This window comes from Magallana gigas, chromosome 5, assembly GCF_963853765.1.
Source record: "Magallana gigas chromosome 5, xbMagGiga1.1, whole genome shotgun sequence".
Lineage (NCBI taxonomy): Eukaryota > Metazoa > Mollusca > Bivalvia > Ostreida > Ostreidae > Magallana > Magallana gigas.
The window spans coordinates 32,029,067-32,050,112 of record NC_088857.1 but is presented as its reverse complement, the minus strand read 5'-3'; the positions used below and the strand labels follow the sequence as shown (position 1 = coordinate 32,050,112).

The window sequence follows — 21,046 nt, the reverse complement described above, 5'->3', positions numbered from 1 at the left end:
TGGACATTTAATAAGAGGATTCATTCTTTTAAAAGTATCGGTATATACATGTAAATATAACAAATGGCAGGCGTTCCTGCTACTTTCTGGCATAATCAAATACTGGTATATACATGTACTGTGGTATCATTAAAATTTCTGGGGGCCAATTTTTGTGGATTGTGTGTGTTTTGCTTATTCATGGGGATGTAATTTTGTAGATGTGTCAGTTTTCAGTTTCAGTAAGAAAACAAACTGAAAATTTGGTTTTGTCGAGATTGTAAATTTGTGGGGAAGTGCTACCCACAAAAATTGAGCCACCACAAATTCTAATGATTCCATATGTACAGTTCATGTGTATGTATTTCGGGGTAAATTCTAGCAACTAATTTTTTTGTTCCCATTGTAACTCCATGAAAACGCTCAAACAGTTTAAATAAAATGCTAATCTGTATTTGGTCTTGCATATTTTTGCTAGCAGTAACATGCTTTCTTCTTCTCCATAAGAATAAAGACTGCAGGTTTGCAAAATGCTCTCTTGCATAGAAACACTACAAAGAAAGGACTCTCTTCTGGTACAGGGACCGACACACTGGACACACAGGTCTCTCCTCGCAAGTCAGCTCCTCAAATGTAGCTAAACAAGTCTCGTGGAACACATGGGAACACGACAACAGCACTGTCTTTCTGATTCCAGTCTTCCCACAACAACGAGCTTCAGCAGGGCTGTTGTTTTGAGGCGTTATCTTGCTAATTACAGAGTCCTTTCCTTGACCTCTCGTTTTTTGGCTGGAGTTTGGTTGGTCTGGCTGTTTTGACAAGCTTGACATGGCGTGATGGAGATCCTGTGTGGTGTAGGAGGAAGGAGGTCCATTCCCAAGTTGGTCTGATAAAACTAGTGCTCCTAAACAGATTGGGCATTCCAGTTCTTGTCTTGTAACTGCCTATAATAAGAGAAGTTTTATAGCATGGAATTTGAGTTGTCAAACATTAATCATTTGAAGGTTCCAGGACTTAAGTGTATGTTTTGTGAATAATGTTAAAATTGTACCTTTAATTGAACTTCTTCCCACTGTTCTTCAGACATTATGTTAAATGTTGCATCAAAGTTTCTGAAAATGGCACGACTCGCAGCTAGGTTTTCATCAATTTCAGTGAGGAAGACATCAATGTTAAAATCACAAGATCTGAGCATTCTGTCCGTTATGCTGGAAAGCTAAAAGATTAGAAAGGACTTTAAAAGGTGAACATTGTAGTCCTATGTCAGACATAAGCTGCCCATGGGCAATTTTACTCGCCTGAGTAATAAGCAACATTCAATAAATATTCATGACAATATCCAAAAACAGAATGACTACTGGATGTCCAAAGAAGGCTCACTTGAAATTTTGCATCTTGGGCAAATTAACAATAAAATATTAGAAAGGGTGTTTTACTATGTCTGATGTAAAAAGATTGATTATGGTAAATCAATTACAGACTTAAAAAATTCATTTATAATTGCAATGAACAAATATTTTTGAATTAAACTTACTCTACTAGCATAGAATTTTTTCTTCAGCTTAGGATCAGTGGGTGGCACTGTCTCCCTCAGCTTCATATACCAACACCTGACCACATATCCTCGCCATGCAGCCTGGATCCTATACATATAGCCAAAAACAAAAAATATTGAGTGAATATTGATATTTGTATTATCAGGGATACAGTATTTGGATCATGAAAAAGAGAGCTTGTATTTGTGACTGACATTGTGGCACACTTGTTCCTGTGCTGCTTTGCTCCTTCATGGATGACCCGTGTCTGGTACTGTTCTCTCCGACACATCGGACAGGTTTTCTTCCCCGTGAACCTCTCAAAGGCTTGGAGACATGCCTACATGGTATAAAGTCCTTGTTATTTAACTGATGAATATGAAACTTTGTCTATTTATGGTTCACAATTTCAGTATAGATATAATTGCTGAATTATTAATTAACACTGAAGTATGTAATACATGTATATCTATTGGTTTAAATATACTCACCCTATGGAAAACATGGGAGCATGAGAGCAAGACCTGTATAACAGTGAAAGAGGAAATTACAGGCATGAATTCTGAATCTTTATGGATGAGTTGGGTTTTCAGTTTTGAACTCATGGTATGGTAAAAGACAGACCTGCTCCTGGGTCCCAAAATCCTCCTTACATATGACACATGGCAGCTTTGAGTCGTCTCTCTCATTTGATTTTGTTTTCACATTTTGCCAATCATTCTCGGAAAGTAGTTGCTCGGGAGCTTCTACTAATCCCAATTTCTGTGCTGAAATGATATAGTGCAACTACATGTATATTGTATGATATTCTAATTATCTGTAATTGGTTGTATGTTTTTCTAACTTTTTTTTCTACAATCTGTATGATCTTATGATTAAGTTTTTAAGATATTACAGTTTTTGCAATTTGAAAGATAAACAGAAGGATATACAGAATAACATCAATATGCTCCTTGTATAATCAGGGGCATAAAAAGAACTCAACAAGAGGTTTATAGATTTTACCCAGTGTCAGTGGTGCTGGCTTTGCATCTAGTACATATTCTTTGTCCTCTTTTTTGGTAGATTCTAAAAAAAAAAGAACAATTGAATATTAATTTGTATACATGTATAATAAGTATAATGGGATGAGAGAAAACCAGGATTCAAACATGGGCCCCCTGAATCTATGGTGAGGCACTCTACCTTGTCAGCTAGCACAAGCGATCGAACTGGTCTGTTCTTACATTTTTTGATGACAGTTTTTAAATTAAAAGATCAAATACCTTTTGGCCTCTGTCTTCGTAGTCCTGTGTCAGTTTGAGACTTGATCTCTTTCTTCTGTTTTTGTTTAGCTTTAGCTGCGGGGCCTAGACCAACCTGCCTTGGTCCAATTCTAACAGGTGCTCCTAATCCAAGATTTAATGAACGAACAAGATGATCTTGGAATGCTACAGCTGCCAAAGTGGTTGAAGATTTTCCATCCTTAGAATACAGATATTCAATTAGAAAATACTTCAATCATACCTGGTTCACGGTTAAAAAGAAGCCAAGTGCAAATGTTACTTTATCTAAATTATATTTCATATGTCTCCCTTGACAATCATTCTTCATTAAATAACTAGCCTCTTTTTACAATGTAATCTATATTGATGATTACATATGACTATAAGAGAGCACACAACTTAATTAATATGTAGCAAAACCACTTGATTATAAATATAGGAAATTCGAACTGAGCAGCAACGAACATTTTTAGCGTAAAAAATGTACCTGATCATGTTTCTGTGTTTGAAGAGTCTTCTTTGTATAAGACATGACTTTAAACAAAGATGAAAAGAATCAAAATTCTCTGAATGTGATATAAATCATAAATTAAGCATACTAATCGGAGAATCCAAGGTAAACAATGAGTAATGATAGTTAACTCATACGTAAATTTTATTAGAAGATTCAAACGTTTATTCAAATACTGGTTTTATTCATTTGACATGGGTATAATGATTTCAATGACTATGTTTACTCTAAAGCTGTTGCTTTTTTAATTTTTAGTTAAGAAACAGTTACTTAGCATTAAACTTTAGAATATAGTTTACGAACGACTTAATAGATTTCTGTTCAACCAAAAAGATGGATGCCCACGAGTCTGCCGAGAGAATCGCTGAAGTTTTTGCAGATTTTCAGTCTTATTTTAGCAAAGAGCAAGATCTAAGAGAGGTATTTCTTCCTTTTTGGTTGATATCCATTAGGTTAGACGCATGTCATTGAACCATGGCACATGTGATAGGGATTGGTCGATTGAGTATCATACAGTTCAAGCCACACTTTTCATAGAGTTACATGTATTTCTCTTCATAAGGCCAATTTAACGACCATAAGAGAAAGATTCAATATTCGTCTTTTCATTATGGTGTTCTGCTATAAATATTAGTTTTTTAAAAATTATTTTCAATTTACTGGTAGCTCCATTTTAGGGCAACAAAATATGTCGGGAGAAAAGGGATATTTAATGTCATGTGAAAATTTTTATATGTTTTACGACGGTCATACTAAAACACGCCTGCCGACGCCTGCCGGGGAAAACACGCCTGCCGAGAGAAAACCACACGCCTGCCGTTTACCTGATGGATTATTTTAATATTTTCTTTGATATTTTATTTAACTTAACTAAATTAAGTATCATGATAACAAAAAGTTGACATTATATTGATTATTTAGCACAAAATTAACAAAAATGATCAATGTTGGTAAAGATAGATAACTCTTACGTAGAATTCACACGCCTGCCGAGGAAATCTAGACGCCTGCCGTTTATTTGATGGATTATTTTACTTTTTTCTTTGATATTTTATTTCTTGTAACTAAATAGATGATAATAGAAATCAAAAGTTAATTTTATATTAATTAATTAACACAAAATAAGTAAAAATCGGGTAAGCTGATAGCTCTTACGAAGAAATCATACGCCTGCCAAGAAAATGTATACGCCTGCCGTTTATTTGATGGATTATTTTAATTATTTCTTTGATCTTTTAGTTCACTTAGCTTAATAAACGATAATAGAAATAAAAACTTGACTTTAAATTCGTTAATTACCACAAAATTAGTGAAAATCGGGAAAGTAGATAACTCTTACGCAGAATGCATACGCCTGCCGAGAAAATCTATACGCCTGCCGTTTATCTGATAGATAATTTTTTTTCTTGGATATTTAATGTTTCCTAACTAAATACATGATCAAAGAAATAAAAGGTTATTTTGTATTCGCTGTTTAATGAAAAATATTATTAAAAATGTTCACAGTCTGTAAAGAAGACAAAGAGTTCTTACCCTGCTTAGGGTGCAAAACACAGTTTTCTATATGACGTTATCGCGACGTCATTACATGAGGGACAAGCAAAACTGACCCCTATAAAGAAATGTTGTTAAAATGTGTTACATATATATCTATATATCAAAGGAAAGATAAAATGATGAATTTTGTAAATATTAAAAGATAACACATTTATCAATAAATAATAAGGTGTATTAGACGATGGAAATATGGGGTAAATATGGGAGATAATGCCCCAAATTGCTCTACACCCATTCATTTTTAGCACCCCCTAACACAAAATTGCAACCAAATCAGCCATTTCAAGTTCTAAGCATTTCACAGAGCAAGTCTTAAGGTCTTGTTTTCATGTTATTTTAGGGTACATTCGCCAGCTTTTTAAAGAGCTATATTACCTGCTTCTCAAGACATCAAATTCTGCAAATGTAAAATCCGGATGTTTATCGAGTTACCTCCCTCTATATCAGAGACTCACAAAATTAATTTTAAAAACATTTCTGCATATTTTTTACATCTATTCTAAAGATAAGACTATATTCTATGCAACTGAAAATAAAAAAGAAATTATTTCATGTATACCGCACAAAAATAGCAGGAAAATCCCTACCCATCATGCTATTCACTGGGGAAAAACCCCCTGGATTTTATACGAAACTGTGTTTAGCTACCTTAAAGGAAATAAAACATTTCTGTATGCTACTTTGTAATGCTTAGATGCAAAGAGGACAAAATTACAAACATTTTGGTGTATGCAGCATTCAATATAGTCAAGAAATGGCCGAGAAATTGGTATTTTAGTACGACATGTCCAAGACATTGACTGACCCAACAAACAAGACTGAACAGTCAAGAATTCAGAACTGACCATCAACTCACATTATCTCATTTTATCTAATAAAAAGAACACCGTGAATTGAACTGCATGTGTGAATATTGATGACATGCTTCAGTACATATGAAATAATTCCTCCAACTACACATTCTGTTGTTTTAGATTTACATTTGTTGAATTATGAACACATGAGTGATGATTCTATGTGAAATTGTGTTGAAATAAGAGAATGCCTCAAATGTCCATAGAGTGTCATCACACACATACATGTATATACACATACACATACATGTATATACATGTACATATACATATACATATATATATATATATATATATATATATATATTGATTGATTGATTGATTGATGACATGCTATGACGTCACAATGCAAATGCATTGATGATGTCACAATATACATGACGTCATAATCACATACATGTATCATCACAATGTAAACAATCATGAATGAGGGACTATGCTGTTAAATGATTTTCAACATGCCTAGAACTGATAGACACAGGCAAGGCAAAAAGAAGAAAACACGCAAGACTACATTTCTAAAGGGACACCTACCTTGGAATAAGGATCAGCAGCCTATCAGCAGTGTTCCTTGCACGGAGTCCACCTCTGTCAATATCCCTGTGTGTCGTCCGGAGAAAGCAATCTATGACGCTTCAATTCTAAAGTATGAGGGTCCTCCAAATACCCTTCCAGGAAAGCTAAGACCTAAACATGAAAGAAAAGAGGATGAACCGTTAGACAATTCATCAGAAAATATAATTGTTAACTTCTGTAAGTTAAAAGAATTCATTAAATCAAGCATTAGCCATAACTGCAGGCGACAAGACAGTTTCAATGTGGCAATTGCTAAGCGAAAAGGATTGTGTGTATGTCTGCAGGCGAGCTGCACAAACTGTGGTTTTGATACTGGTGTGCATAAACTGTACACCGAGTGTACAAGCAACAAAAGAGGTCCCGCCGCAGGCTGCTTAAATGAAGGCCTTTCTATGGCCACCGTTAAATCCAAAATGGGAGGAACCGACGTTCAGATGTTAATGGCTTGTCTTGATATTCGTGCTCCCAGTTTAACTATAATCAACAACAAAATCAATAAGCAATGTGAAAAAATGATAGAACTAAATGAAAAATCCATGGTTGAGAATCAGAAGTTTGCCGGCCAAGTGGCAACCTTCATCGGAGAGGGAAACAACATTGATGTCGAAACGGACACGTGCTTCAACAACCGTAACCAAACTGGGTACGAAGCCGGCACGCAATCATTCTGTCCGGTGATTGAGAAGACAACTGGTCTTAACCTCCCAATTGCAATGGCCACTGCGAGCAAACTGTGTTCAAAAATAAACATGTGTACACATGAGAACAACAAATGTTCACTGACCTACAACCCTGATGAGTCTATCTCCTCCAGTGAATCAAAACTGACCACTAAAAACTTGCAAAAGATTCATGATCTCAAAATTGTATCCATAAAATCCTTAACTAGTGATGCAAGCTCTCAAATCAGCAAGGTTGTTAGAGAAGTTGGGAAAAAAAATGAAATCGTTATCAAGTACTTCCAATGTTTTGTTCACCGACTACGCACAATTCAGAAAAAAGTGAAATCCATACAGTTCTTAAAACTCCCGGCCGGTTACGATCAAGACATCTTTCGCCAAAAATTGGCAACATGTATCCGGTCGAGAGTGAGACTCGAACTAGTCAGGATTAAAAAGAAGTACCCAGCAGAGGGGGCTTTTGTGACCAGGGCACTGATGGCTATGAAGAACATTGTGACATGCTTCAGTGGATCCCACACTTATTGTGCAGAGAGATCCCTGGCCTGCAATGCTCACCTGGAGTCCTTCAGTACTCAGTATCTTCCATATGGAAGTTACTTAAGTCTGGTCACAGAAGACCGCCGCAAGCTGGAATCGGTTATGAATAAGTCCCTGACAACTGAAATTTTGAATAAAATTGCTAATCTATATACAACCAATCAATGTGAGAGCTTGCATCACAGAGTTTTTACATATGCACCAAAATCTGTGTTGTTCTCAAGAAATTTTAATGGACTATGTCACTCAGCATGCCATTCATCCACATTTGGAACTGGGAAGTCGTCCGTACTGTTAGCAAAATCCCTTGGTCTTAATTTCTCAAAATGCGCCCCTTTTTTCCGTTATATGACTCGAAAAGATATATTAGCTTTGTACCATTCGCAAAGGAAAAAGACACCAAAGTACAAAATACAGCGGTATCTTGCAAAATGTAGAAAAAGTAATCGAAAAATTAGACAAGGGTCCTTGTACTCAAATGCATGTAATGAACTGGTACAAATTCACAACTATGCAATAAATGTCAACAAACACTAAATGTTAATAAAACAGAAAAAAAAACCAAACAAAAACAGAGTTCATTTTTTTGTGTTCTGCTTACCTAAAAATACAATTTTTAAAACCATCATGCCCGCAGCATGTCTTTGACTGTCTGCAGCTATTGCGCTGGACATTAATTTCTCCTGGCTCCAGAGATAAATGCTGAATATTCATACATTTTTTGTAATGACATAAGTGGGAAACATGATATGATATGTTATGAAAATGACAATCATTTTCCAAATAATACATAAGACGGTGAACGGTAAAAATTTGTCTTTTCAGACGGAAAGTTGGTCTTATGATGCCATATCCATCAGAGTCTGTCGCACCGTACCATATATGACAACCATCTAATTCATTAAATTTATACAACTTTGAGTATAAAAATTGTTTCTCTTCTGTTGTGAAGGGGGTTTCATATGCCTTGGACATGATAGATTTTTTAAAATATGTACTTTAATTCCAGCGGTCTGAAACAATATCATAGAAAATACAGTCATGATGTTGTGTCAAAAGCAACTGACACTGAAATAAATGGGCTGTAAGTAAATGACATATTTAACATGCACATTTAACATGTACAACACACTGGCGTCCGATGCAATATTGAGAGAAAAAACCTAATTTCCAAAATCATGAAAATCCTAATCCGTGGGGGGGGGGGGGGAGGGAGTAATCCTATACCTATATTTCCAAAACATCTTTCCCGGCCATAACATATTTTTCCAAAATTATGAAAATCCTTATCCAAGGGGCGTGGGGGGATGAGTATACCTTAAGTTCCAAAAAAAAATTATGTGGGGGGGTGGGGGGTGGGGGGTGGGGGGTGGGGGGGGGGGGGTAGTTTACCTTGGGGGGGGGGGGGGGGGGTAGTATACCTTTGACTCCAACTTCTCAATCTTTCAAACGAAAAATTATGTTTCATGCGAAGAAAAAGTGGGGGGCTGAACCCTCTATTCTGCTATGTGCCTAATGATTAGGTCTAACCAGTGGGGGGGCTAAGCCTATGCAACACATGTAAAAACATGTACTTGTGCTTTAATGTTACATGAAACCAATACTGTATGATTTTTAATAAAAAAATAAGTCACATCAACCACTTTGCAGCCTGAGCATGCAGAACAATGAAGAAAACATTATTTCATGTGTGTCCCTTAAGGGTGCAAAACACAGTTTTCTATATGACGTTATCGCGACGTCATTACATGAGGGACAAGCAAAACTGACCCCTATAAAGAAATGTTGTTAAAATGTGTTACATATATATCTATATATCAAAGGAAAGATAAAATGATGAATTTTGTAAATATTAAAAGATAACACATTTATCAATAAATAATAAGGTGTATTAGACGATGGAAATATGGGGTAAATATGGGAGATAATGCCCCAAATTGCTCTACACCCATTCATTTTTAGCACCCCCTAACACAAAATTGCAACCAAATCAGCCATTTCAAGTTCTAAGCATTTCACAGAGCAAGTCTTAAGGTCTTGTTTTCATGTTATTTTAGGGTACATTCGCCAGCTTTTTAAAGAGCTATATTACCTGCTTCTCAAGACATCAAATTCTGCAAATGTAAAATCCGGATGTTTATCGAGTTACCTCCCTCTATATCAGAGACTCACAAAATTAATTTTAAAAACATTTCTGCATATTTTTTACATCTATTCTAAAGATAAGACTATATTCTATGCAACTGAAAATAAAAAAGAAATTATTTCATGTATACCGCACAAAAATAGCAGGAAAATCCCTACCCATCATGCTATTCACTGGGGAAAAACCCCCTGGATTTTATACGAAACTGTGTTTAGCTACCTTACGCCTGCCGAGACACTGAGTTGAACGCCTGCTGATTTAATCATTTATCCATGTCTTTTATTTTTATTTCTTGAAAAACTTCAGCTTTTTACATAGTTATCGTTATACTGTTTTAGTGTTTTCATATCCTTATTCTTTTGTTGCAATTAATTAAAGATATATTACAAACTCGAATCAGGGACATATGTACTGTTATATACATGTACATGACTTTTGTATGTCTCTGCTCGAATTATAAGATTAAAGATGGTCTCTAGTTTTTAGAGGAACCCTTAAAATATGCATGTATTTTACAAATAATCAAAATATTTTATGTTTTATATCCATACGATCTAAAAGTGGTGTCTGAAATAAGAAGGAACTTCAAAGTATACTGATGTGAATATATATAATTAATGCACTGTTATACTAAGTTCAGAAATACGTATGGAGTTAAACTGTAAATACTGTGTTGGGTGAACATGTAAATACAAAATTCAAGACATGTAATGGAAATTGATATTTACACAAACTTAATCAATTCCAAAGATGCAATTCGACAATTTCATTTCTTTAGAGAAGTGGACTGGCATAACCTTTATCCGTGTTTGAAGGCTATATAATGTTTTTCTTAAACAAACAGGCTAGCGTACTTAAATTGTGTAAGCATTCCAGATTTTATAAATATTTATGCTCCTAAATTATTAATTCTAGTAAATGTATATGGGGAAAGGTTAGACTTTTTAAGCAAAGTGCATTTACATTTTCGTACACAATTAGTTCTGTACAATGTTTGTAACTGTTTACATCTTGAAAAACTTTTTCATCTCAAGGCTTTCACTGCTTAGTTCACCAAACTATATCTAAATCTCTAGATTCTGATTCGCTGCGTTTTTAAAATAGTTTTTTTTTATTAAGTGCTTGTACATGATATATACATATATAAGGATGAAATGGTATTATTGTTCAATTTCATATAGATACATAAAAAATACAAATATAAGAGTCAGAAACCATGATATGGCGACCTTGCTCTATCAATTGGAATAATTAAAGTGGACTGCAAGGTTTTAATAATACTTTTGGGTTAATAATTAGGTGTAAGTTCAAAGGCTATACATTTTATCTTAAGACATACTTAGGTAGATCGACTCGTTCATAACTATTTTTCTCAGTTACCTAAAACACATGAAAGAGAGAGAGAGAGAGAGAGAGAGAGAGAGAGAGAGAGAGAGAGAGAGAGAGAGAGAGAGAGGGAGGGAGGGGGGGCTTGTGTACAAGGTGTGTGCTTCACGGTCGTCTTCCAATATACAGGTAGGTAAGGTCTATTGTCTCTTAAGAGACAAAAAACCGTTCAATTCACACAGAATACACAAGAAACTAACACGTGTATGTATACACGTGTATCAGTAGAGCAAAAATCACTAGTTATCTTTGGACACGTAGCCCCAACCCCAATATATTATAGCAAAGAACATAATGAGTAAATTATTCTGTTATTAGTACATGATTTGTAATAAAATGAGATAAAAATACATTAATCTGTATGTGCATGTTCAGATTGTGGTCCCGTTTTTTTTATTTACAAAACTGTGAGTGTAACCGTTTGAGGGATAGTGAATTGAATGATATTGTAAGCTGTATGGTATGATTATATACATTGAAGAATCAATAATTACGAATGCATGCATTATTCTTTTTTTTTCTTTTATTCAAAACCTCCTTGACCTACGATTAATTACAGTCAGTATGGTTGATTAATATAAAAATTGTCGGGAAGATATTTTACGTTCATTAAGTTCAAAGACAACCGATCTGCATATAATATTGCGTTCATTTTTGACTCAGAAAATGTTTACTCATGAAATAAATTAAAACCGTAAAGACCACCACGTTCAGATGTCGAACATTTGGAATGTGAATGTCTTACGCTTACCGACTCGCTGCAGTTTTCTCCATATTTTTATTGAAAAATACATGTACTAGATCAGTTGAACGCAGGTGCCACTACATTTATTAGTATTTTTTTTTCTCTTGATATTTGAATTGTTTTCGTTAAAGAAGAGAGAAAGAAAGAGAGGGCAGTGGATGGAGAAGATGGAGAGAGGAGAGAGAGAGGAAGTGAAAGAAGGAGAGGAGATAAAGATAGAGGGAGAGAGATAGAGATGCAAGAAAACAGCTTAATTTCTTCCTTTAACACTCTAACAACTATATACACGTATGAACACGCCACGTTTCTAAAGCCCTCTCCTTTCCCATAAGGGTTTCCTTATAAAGCAGTGGCGTCGGAAGCAAATTAAAAGTAGGGGGGGGGGGTGCTAAACTAATCCTCTGAAATCTTGACAAGCTTAAGGAAGAAAATAAAATCATCCCTAAATCATGAAAATCCTAATCCGTGGGGGGGGGGGGGGGGGGGCTATAGTTAAAAAAATAAATTCTTACCTACCAAAACTTTCCCCCCACAAATCTTGAAATTCCTAATCCGTAAATTTCGCAAACATTATTTTTCTTGCGAGAGAAAGTGCGATGGGGGGGGGGGGGGCTGAACCCTCTATGATGCTTTGTGCCCATTGGTTAGGTCTAACTTTGCAAAAAAAGTGTGTGTGGGGGGGGGGGGGGCGGCTCAGCCCCCCCCCCCCCCCGGTTCCGACGCCTATGTATATATGTATAGGAAACCACTGGTATCACGATTTCTGTTGGTTTACATTTTTAAAACACGATTTTTTATCCAGTATTTAGAAAAACTTTAAAACAGGATTGGTCTATAGACCAAAAGATCGTGGAACAGTTAAATAGATCGACCCTTGTGATCAGTACGCTGTCGTAGATTAGGATACTTTAATATCAATGTTCTTGCTAACAATAACAATGTTAGTATAACTCATTAATTAACGTCCATCAAATATTTATATCAGTCACCATTCATTAATTTTTGGGGGGTAGATCTAAGAATTTTTCTTTGGCTTTGTAAATGATTTTCACTCATTCTTTTCATGAGTTGATCTACACGGGGGGAGGTGGATAGAGTTACCCCCCCCCCCCCCCTGGTAAAACTAAAATTTCGTACGGGAGTGGGGGTGATGGAGTCCCCACCTCCCTTGGAAAATGATTTTTTTTTTACATACTAGTAAAATCACCAAAAATTTGCCTCGACACCCCCCCCCCCCCCCCCCGGACAAACCTAAATACTACCCCCCCCCCCCCTGAAAAAATTTACTGGATGCACACGTTTCGTGTTACGTTTTAATATCATTATAAATATCATATAAATCTAATTCTTATGTCTTTATTCGTTTACTTGGTAAAGTTAAATGAAATGTGAAATATTGTTTGAAAATACAAGATTATCAATTTTTTGCGTTAGGCGAAAAGTTAGGATATTGATTAATAGTATCCCTTTTTTACAACACAGAAAGTTTTATCTAATTCTTATTCTGTGATCATGTACACGGTTGACTGAAGAAAAAAATTAATGAAAAAAATCATATCATGCAATGATATAGGTATTCGACAAGCGTAAAAGCGTACATATGTATACTCCTTGGGCGTTTCGTATCTATAGACGTGTTGATAAATCTTACCCTGTATTTTTATCATAAAAAGCTTCAGTGACAGGCGTAATAATCAAAATATTAAATTCTGATAGAAAACAAAACCATGTTTGTCAAACTTGAAAGGGATGACATACATATTATATCATACTCGTATCACCCGACTTCATATAATATGATGAATCAATAGCAGCAATAAGTAAAGTTCTGAACATAATTATAAGGATTTTGGTTAAGGTTAAGTCTGTATATAGCAATCTTAAGTAATTCATAAATTAGTTTATACAAATAAAAATTACATACCGGTAAATAAAATGGCAAGCGTGCATATTGAACCGACAGTCGTAAGATTTCTACATAAGAGTTTTCCCTTTATTTTTAATCCCTTCGCAATTTGTTTCCTTTTTATCTATGCTTGCTATTTAGTACAGTAAAATAAAATACAAACGTAAGAAAATTTTTAAATCATCTTCAGGTAAACGGCAGGCGTATGGATTCCGCGTATATTTATCCATGGTTTTTTCTCATGTTGTGTTAATTAAAAAAGTGTAGTAAATTTTTAATTAATCTGATCATTTATCAAGTTAGAAAACATAAAATATAAATAAAGAAATTAAAATCATCCACCAGGTAAGCGGCAGGCGTGTACTCTTCTCGGCGGGCGTATGCATTCTGCGTAAGAGTTATCTACTTTTCCGATTTTCACTAATTTTGTGTTAATTAACGAATTTTAAAGTCAAGTTTTTATTTCTATTATCGTTTATTAAGCTAAGTGAACTTAAAGATCAAAGAAATAATTAAAATAATCCATCAAATAAACGGCAGGCGTATACATTTTCTTGGCAGGCGTATGATTTCTTCGTAAGAGCTATCAGCTTACCCGATTTTTACTTATTTTGTGTTAGTTAATTAATATAAAATCAACTTTTGATTTCTATTATCATCTATTTAGTTACAAGAAATAAAATATCAAAGAAAAAAGTAAAATAATCCATCAAATAAACGGCAGGCGTCTAGATTTCCTCGGCAGGCGGTTGAATTCTACGTAAGAGTTATCTATCTTTACCAACATTGATCATTTTTGTTAATTTTGTGCTAAATAATCAATATAATGTCAACTTTTTGTTATCATGATACTTAATTTAGTTAAGTTAAATAAAATATCAAAGAAAATATTAAAATAATCCATCAGGTAAACGGCAGGCGTGTGGTTTTCTCTCGGCAGGCGTGTTTTCCCCGGCAGGCGTCGGCAGGCGTGTTTTAGTATGACCCGTTTTACGATGCAACCGTTGTGGCAAGTGTAGCATAAATTGAATTAAATACAGACGGGTTCCTGTGTTTCATAAAAGCATGGTCTACCAAATGGATGCATCATTGTGATAAAAAAATGTTGAATAAAAAATAAAATATTTTGCACTTCTGTAGAAATACGTTTACTGGTATGTTTCAAATGTTGCAGTGGAGATCAAAGCCAATTAAAAACACAATCTCAATTTCACCATCAAATTCTTTGGAAACATGCAACGTTAGATCTGCCTAGCTTTCTATGAATTTTATTCATTATACTATAAAGGCCATATGCTAAGTCTTGGCTTTGTGACTTCAAATTAGTAGAGCAAACATCACTTGACAATTTCCATCAAAGTAACATTGATCCAAACAATTTGTCAAGAAAATTGCTTAAAACACTACTTGTAGACTAATTTTTAGAACCACCTGCGACAGAATGTTTTACTCCTTTTTTTAAATGCATAAAAATCCTAAAATACATTTTTACCTGGTCTAGCCATATTCAGTTTACAAGGAATTGTGGGTACCAATCTGAGGAAAGAATTTTCAGGTTGTCAAATGGAGCATTAGTTTGAATTTTCTCATCACCCAGGCATTGTCGTTAGAGCTCGCAGTGAATTTTAGGTCTATGGATTATCATTGTCACAATCCACAATTTTCGGAATTAGAATGAACACAAAACCAGTGGCTTGTGGCGATGATGGACTATAGACAAGATCAAATTAAACTGGGCCGCTTAAAGTTATTTGCTCTATAATCTGTAATCTTTTACACAAGGTACATGTATTTAACAGCCCCCTCCTCCCATAAAACAATATATAAAGACAAGAACTTCCTCCAAATTTACTTGGTTTGTCAATCACTGTCAATCAAGTAAAATTGGAGCCCTAGATTGAGTGATTAAAGTAGGCATATGTTTTTTTAAATTTAAGGCAAAATATTTATGATTCAGTGAGAATAATAACCACAAACAACTCTGTATCTGAAGAATCCTCATACAATTTCATGCATGTCTCTGTGCACTGTCCTGAATAATTACATGTACTCCAAAAAGGAAAATGAAGCTTTGAACTCAGTGGTGGGTGTAGAATGATAATCATATGTTGCTAAAAATAACAAAAACCATACATACACTGGGTATCTGTGGAAAAATTTGCATAGTTAAATGACCCATAATGTTTGACATATCTAAATTTAGCAACCTTTGATGTATTGATTTATAACATTCTACATTTCAATGAATTTACCTCTACTTCAACAGGAAATTCGATCAACTGTTCGAGAACTTGAACAGACAGCCAGGGAGATTCATGCAGTTCTACAAAAAGTACACCAGAAGGATGGAAGTGAAAATGGTTGTTTTCTTAAAATAATCGCTTATATTGTTCAATTATGTTTATTAACATTATCATATACAATGTATATCCTGAAGCCATCATATATGATATTTTTAGACCGGTTAATCCATCTCTCATTATTCAATTTAAAGTAGACATATACTACTCTAGATTGGGGGGGGGGGCAGGGGGTCCAGACTGCAATGGAAATCCAAACTTTTAATATTTACATTGTAAAGTTTCCAAAAAAAAGCCTTAGTCCCGATTGGCAAACAAAATTGTTCCTTGGCCCCCCTAAAAAATATGCCTGGAGAAATTTGCTTTGAAATATTAAATGGCTGATACTATTTGGAAAATGCAACTTATTTCTTAGAAATGCAACTTATTTCTTAGTGAAATTTTATTATTTAAAATATTTTATTTTCAGTTGTAAATGTTTGCAAGTCAACTGAATCAAATTTTGAAACAGCAAGAAAACAATTCAAGGAACTGAGTGCAAAAATTCCAGAAAATCAGTACTACAGGTAATACACAAGTCACCATAAAACTTTGCTATAATTTACACATTTTTGCTGCTTTGATTGTTTATTTTAAATGCATGCATATACATGTACCATACATGTTAAAAGTTGCTTTTTTATTTTATTTTTGTAAGGTTTAATGATCACTGGAAATATGCTCTCCAAAAGCTCTCTTTCCTGTCAGCATTGGTCACCTACCTCAAAACAGAGAAACTTGTCTCAAGGGAGGAAACTGCAGCAATGATCGGAGGTAAGTTGGGCTAGCTGCAGACTTGGCATTGTTGGGAATTGTAAAAGTACCTTGTAAGTAAGGAATTGTTGACATTTTAGTGAAACTACGGCAAGCAGAGGGGTTTCACATGGACTTAGATGATTATCTGATTGGTTTGCTACAGATGGCCAGTGAGCTGGTAAATACCTCATTTATCTTCATCTCAGCTACCAAAACTTGCTTTCGAGAAGATTGTGTTAATACTGTAGATTCTTCATTGAACATGAGGAATTAATATGCACGTAAAATCGCGAGAAGCGCATCCTGCAGATTTTAAAATCTTGCTTTTATTTGTTGTACATATGTAGACTAAATGAAACACTGCTAACAATTCGGCATTTGTGTTTATATATTCTTACGATTACGGTTCAATCACGAAATTAGGTACCCGCATAAAATAAGGAATCTACAGTAATTATTTTTGTAACTTTGAAAGGATTTCTTTATTTTGGCTCTACATAAGCATTTATATTTGAGCAGGATAACACCACTTTGTACTGATTTTGTCATGTACCATTTCAGTCGAGACTGGCAGTAAATTCAGTGACTGCTGGAGACTTTCACCGACCAATGAGAATTGCTAAATTTGTTGCAGAGCTGGACGCTGGATTCCGACTTCTGAACTTAAAGAATGATGCCCTCCGTAAGCGATTTGATGGACTTAAGTACGACCTTAAAAAGGTGGAGGAAGTGGTTTATGACTTGTCAATCAGAGGTCTGAAACCGGTAGAAGGAACATGAAATCTCGGCCATGCAGGATACTGGTCTCTTGTGCACCTTGAGTACTTGCGGTACTTTGATCTCTAATAGGATCATGTAACACTGGTATCAATGAGGTACCAGTTACAATTTCATATTAACACAGTCGACAAGAATAACTTTATTATCAAAGACCAAAACTGTTAAAAGAGCAAAAAAAAAAGGAGAATTATGTCTGTATGGGAACCGACTTATGAAAGTGATGGACACACTCAAACCATGGGCAAAGTATGTGTTTTGTTGTCTTTAATTTTTTTGTACAAAGTGAAAGCACACTTGATTTGGAAATAAAAGCAACACCAAAAAGTGATTTATTGTTTGTTTTATCTACAGCTGATTGTGTTTGATCTTGATGAGAAATTGCTTCAAATGTGATCTTTTGTGTTGTTATATACTTCAAATGATACAGTATTTACATGTAAATGAATTAACCAATTTACATGTATTTAGATTATACATTAAGATACCATACCAATTTTTCAGGGTGTTTTTTTTTGGATCTTGAAATTTTTTGAAAAGATAAAAATTTGAATACATTGTAATTTATTGGAAATGACTAATGTTTTTTTTTTTTTTTGACTTTTTGACTTTTTTTATGACTAATGTTAAAGTGTTCAGAAGAATACATTTACTCAGGATAACAATTGAGGTGTCAAATGCACAAAATACAGAATGAAATTTCCTGGCAATTAAATATAATGTTGTAAATTCCCATGCCTGTACATTTTCATCTAGGAATTTCATTAAAAAAAGGAAATAAATTGTTAATGTGCAAGAGAAGGGGATCATCTACTAGTATCTCACTTGGTTTGTAAAAATAATCCCTAACAGAGTTGTTTCCCTTTTATTGCTTTTAGTTTCATAAAACAAGATGTATGGTAAATTCTGTATACCCAGTATGTATCAGGAACTGGTTAAACCATGATATCTAGTATTTGATGAATGCACTTACTGAATATATTATTGGTAATGTTGTTGCTTCTGTGTGTATATTTCATAAAAAAATATGTAAAAAACAAAAACAAAATGAAAAAAACCCCCCAAAACTGCTAAATCAATACTGCAAATCTACCAGGCTTTTGGATGAAGACTCTTGCTTGTACATGTATTTGTAAAATATGTACACAGGGAAAAAAGGCATATGCAGTTTGAAAAGTGATTTGGTGAATATGTTTTAAAATTTATTTCAAGAACTAGAGCTAGTTTTTAATTTTAAAATACACAAGTGTAAAAAATAATTTGGAGAGAAAACTTCATTGTCAATGGTGCAGATTCATTATTTCAGTAGATTACTCAATACTGATGCTTCTGTAGTTGGTCTCAGTTATTTTGTATCAATCAGTGGGGAAATCTACTGTATCCGTTAAATTCTTTATATGAAAGAAAATCTGCAAAAATTGCATGATTCACTTGTGGTGAATAAATGACCGCAAGATAGATTTAATGCCAAATAACAATACATCAAATGAAAGAAATTAATTTAAAATATAAATTTACAGTTACACAGCATATTGTTGTTAAAATTCAAGATCTGGTGTAGGCCATTCTGTATCAGCTTATTTTACCATATACGTTTATTCTTCAGACAGTCATTAGACACCTGTTAAGGCTAACCCCCAGACTATACAGCCCACAACTTGACCGCAATAGCCACGGACATAACTGGCCACCAGATGGGGTCGTTTACCTGTCTCCTTGACAGAGTCCGTTAAAGCTTGATGATTTCCTCAACACCTTGAAGCTTTTCTATACCTAGTAATAATCAGTGGGTCCCTGATGATTATAGTTCCCCTTAACGAGAGGTTTATTAATATGTAAAAGTGTCGGTATATACTCCTTATTGCATTTATTTTCTATTTATATCTCAATTGAGGTTTTCCATCTGGTTTGTTGGGATTTCTAATGAAGCCTGTGGTGATGTGAATGTTTTCCAATATTGACATACGTGGAATTGATTATTGATGTTTAGATTAATGTATAGCTCCCATAGGAAAAAGTGGCAAAAGTTTCTAATTAATTGACATTGCTTGTTATTAACAAATAATGGAAATAAGATTAAAGTTAATTCATTTATTGATCTTGCAGGACACTGCTCTGGATTCTGAAGTTTAGATCTCTCCACACTCTGATGAGCTAGCTTTCCTAGTACTTACCGGTACATGAAAGGTATGTATGTCTTAAATTATTTACCTGTAAATCAGCTAGTTCATAATTTTTCATGATTTTGACCATGAAGTTATTGGTGAACTTTTATTTCATAGTCAAAATTTTGTCATGTTTTTAGCAATGCAGACCCCACTGTTTGTGACACATGTACATGTATATGGAAACGTAATTAGCCTCATTAATCTTGTCTCTTGAATATTTTTTTGGAACATTTTTAAAAATAATCTATATCATTAAATCTTTTAAAAAATTTACTTCTGAAACTCCAATGAAAAATTATCATGCAGTGTTCTGTTATAATAATAGCTAGATTAAAAAAAAAAAAGTAATTCTGATCAATAGGCAAAACTAACAACTACAGTCAAACTTCGTTATCTCGAACTAGATGGGGCTGTTTAAAAACTTCGAGATATCCATGCAAGTACCGTGGAATCATTTAATTTCGTGGGGGGGGGGCCAATTTTCGTGGATTGTGGGTTTTTTGCATATTCATTGGTATGTAATTTCGTGGATGCATCAGCTTTTAGTTTCAGATGGTGAACTATTAAAATCTTTTTATAATTAGTTTTCATTCATAGGTGAGGGCTACCCACAAATACCACAAAAATTGAGCCACCTTGAATTCTAATGATTCCACAGTATTCGAAATATTGAGAGTAAAATTCTTAATAGTAAAATAAGTAGTTGGGACTTACAAATCACTTCGACATTTCCATGGTATTCGAGATATCAGTGTTCAAGAAATCGAAGTTAAACTGTACTTTTTTCTAATTTCTGAATCAATTACGGTAAATACCAGGGAACTAAAATTAGAACTTGCATGGGGTTATATAATGTGATATTTGTATATGTAACCAAATATTATGGTATATTATAAATAATGCATCCATAGCGTTCCATTTTCTGGCTAGTTAAGAATTTATATATATAGTTATGTAAAACTAAATTGTGAATTACTTTTCGAAATGCACAAAATGTATAGGTCAAAGTGTATTTGGTCCAAAATTTATAAAAAAAAAAATGAATATGATATTTGCACTGTCATAGCTATTAGTAAAAGCATGTATGAACCCACATTTTAAGAGTTTTAGTTTGTTAGTTTTAATGTCATTAACATGCAAACTTGATGGTCCCCATTACACCTTTAGCTTGGCCCTATATCATTAATTAAAAACAACGAACTGTATTGCTAAGGAGATATATACCATGTACAAGAGTCAAATACAGCATGCGTTGCTGACAAGGGGTCATGATTTTGTCTGCTGGGGGTGAGTCAGCATGCCTGACCCCAGGGCTACCTCACCAAA

The 21,046-nt window shown here is 34.3% G+C and overlaps 2 protein-coding genes across 2 annotated transcripts; one reads left to right on the top strand and one right to left on the bottom strand.

Annotated features, from left to right (window-relative positions):
- Positions 1–498: 498 nt before the first annotated feature.
- Positions 499–3,425, bottom strand: LOC105344640 (RING finger protein 32). Its single transcript, XM_011452461.4, has 9 exons — positions 3,267–3,425; positions 2,780–2,978; positions 2,520–2,582; positions 2,139–2,281; positions 2,006–2,038; positions 1,730–1,854; positions 1,514–1,622; positions 1,031–1,195; positions 499–923 (listed from the first exon to the last, which is right to left on the bottom strand). The coding sequence occupies exons 1-9, from the start codon at positions 3,309–3,311 to the stop codon at positions 531–533; spliced, it is 1,275 nt and encodes a 424-aa protein (XP_011450763.3). The 5' UTR covers positions 3,312–3,425; the 3' UTR covers positions 499–530.
- A 139-nt stretch (positions 3,426–3,564) lies between these two features.
- On the top strand, positions 3,565–17,883 carry LOC105344639 (translin). The gene is made up of 6 exons (XM_011452460.4): positions 3,565–3,710; positions 15,947–16,040; positions 16,450–16,546; positions 16,678–16,793; positions 16,874–16,953; positions 17,337–17,883. The coding sequence occupies exons 1-6, from the start codon at positions 3,624–3,626 to the stop codon at positions 17,553–17,555; spliced, it is 693 nt and encodes a 230-aa protein (XP_011450762.2). The 5' UTR covers positions 3,565–3,623; the 3' UTR covers positions 17,556–17,883.
- Positions 17,884–21,046: the final 3,163 nt, after the last annotated feature.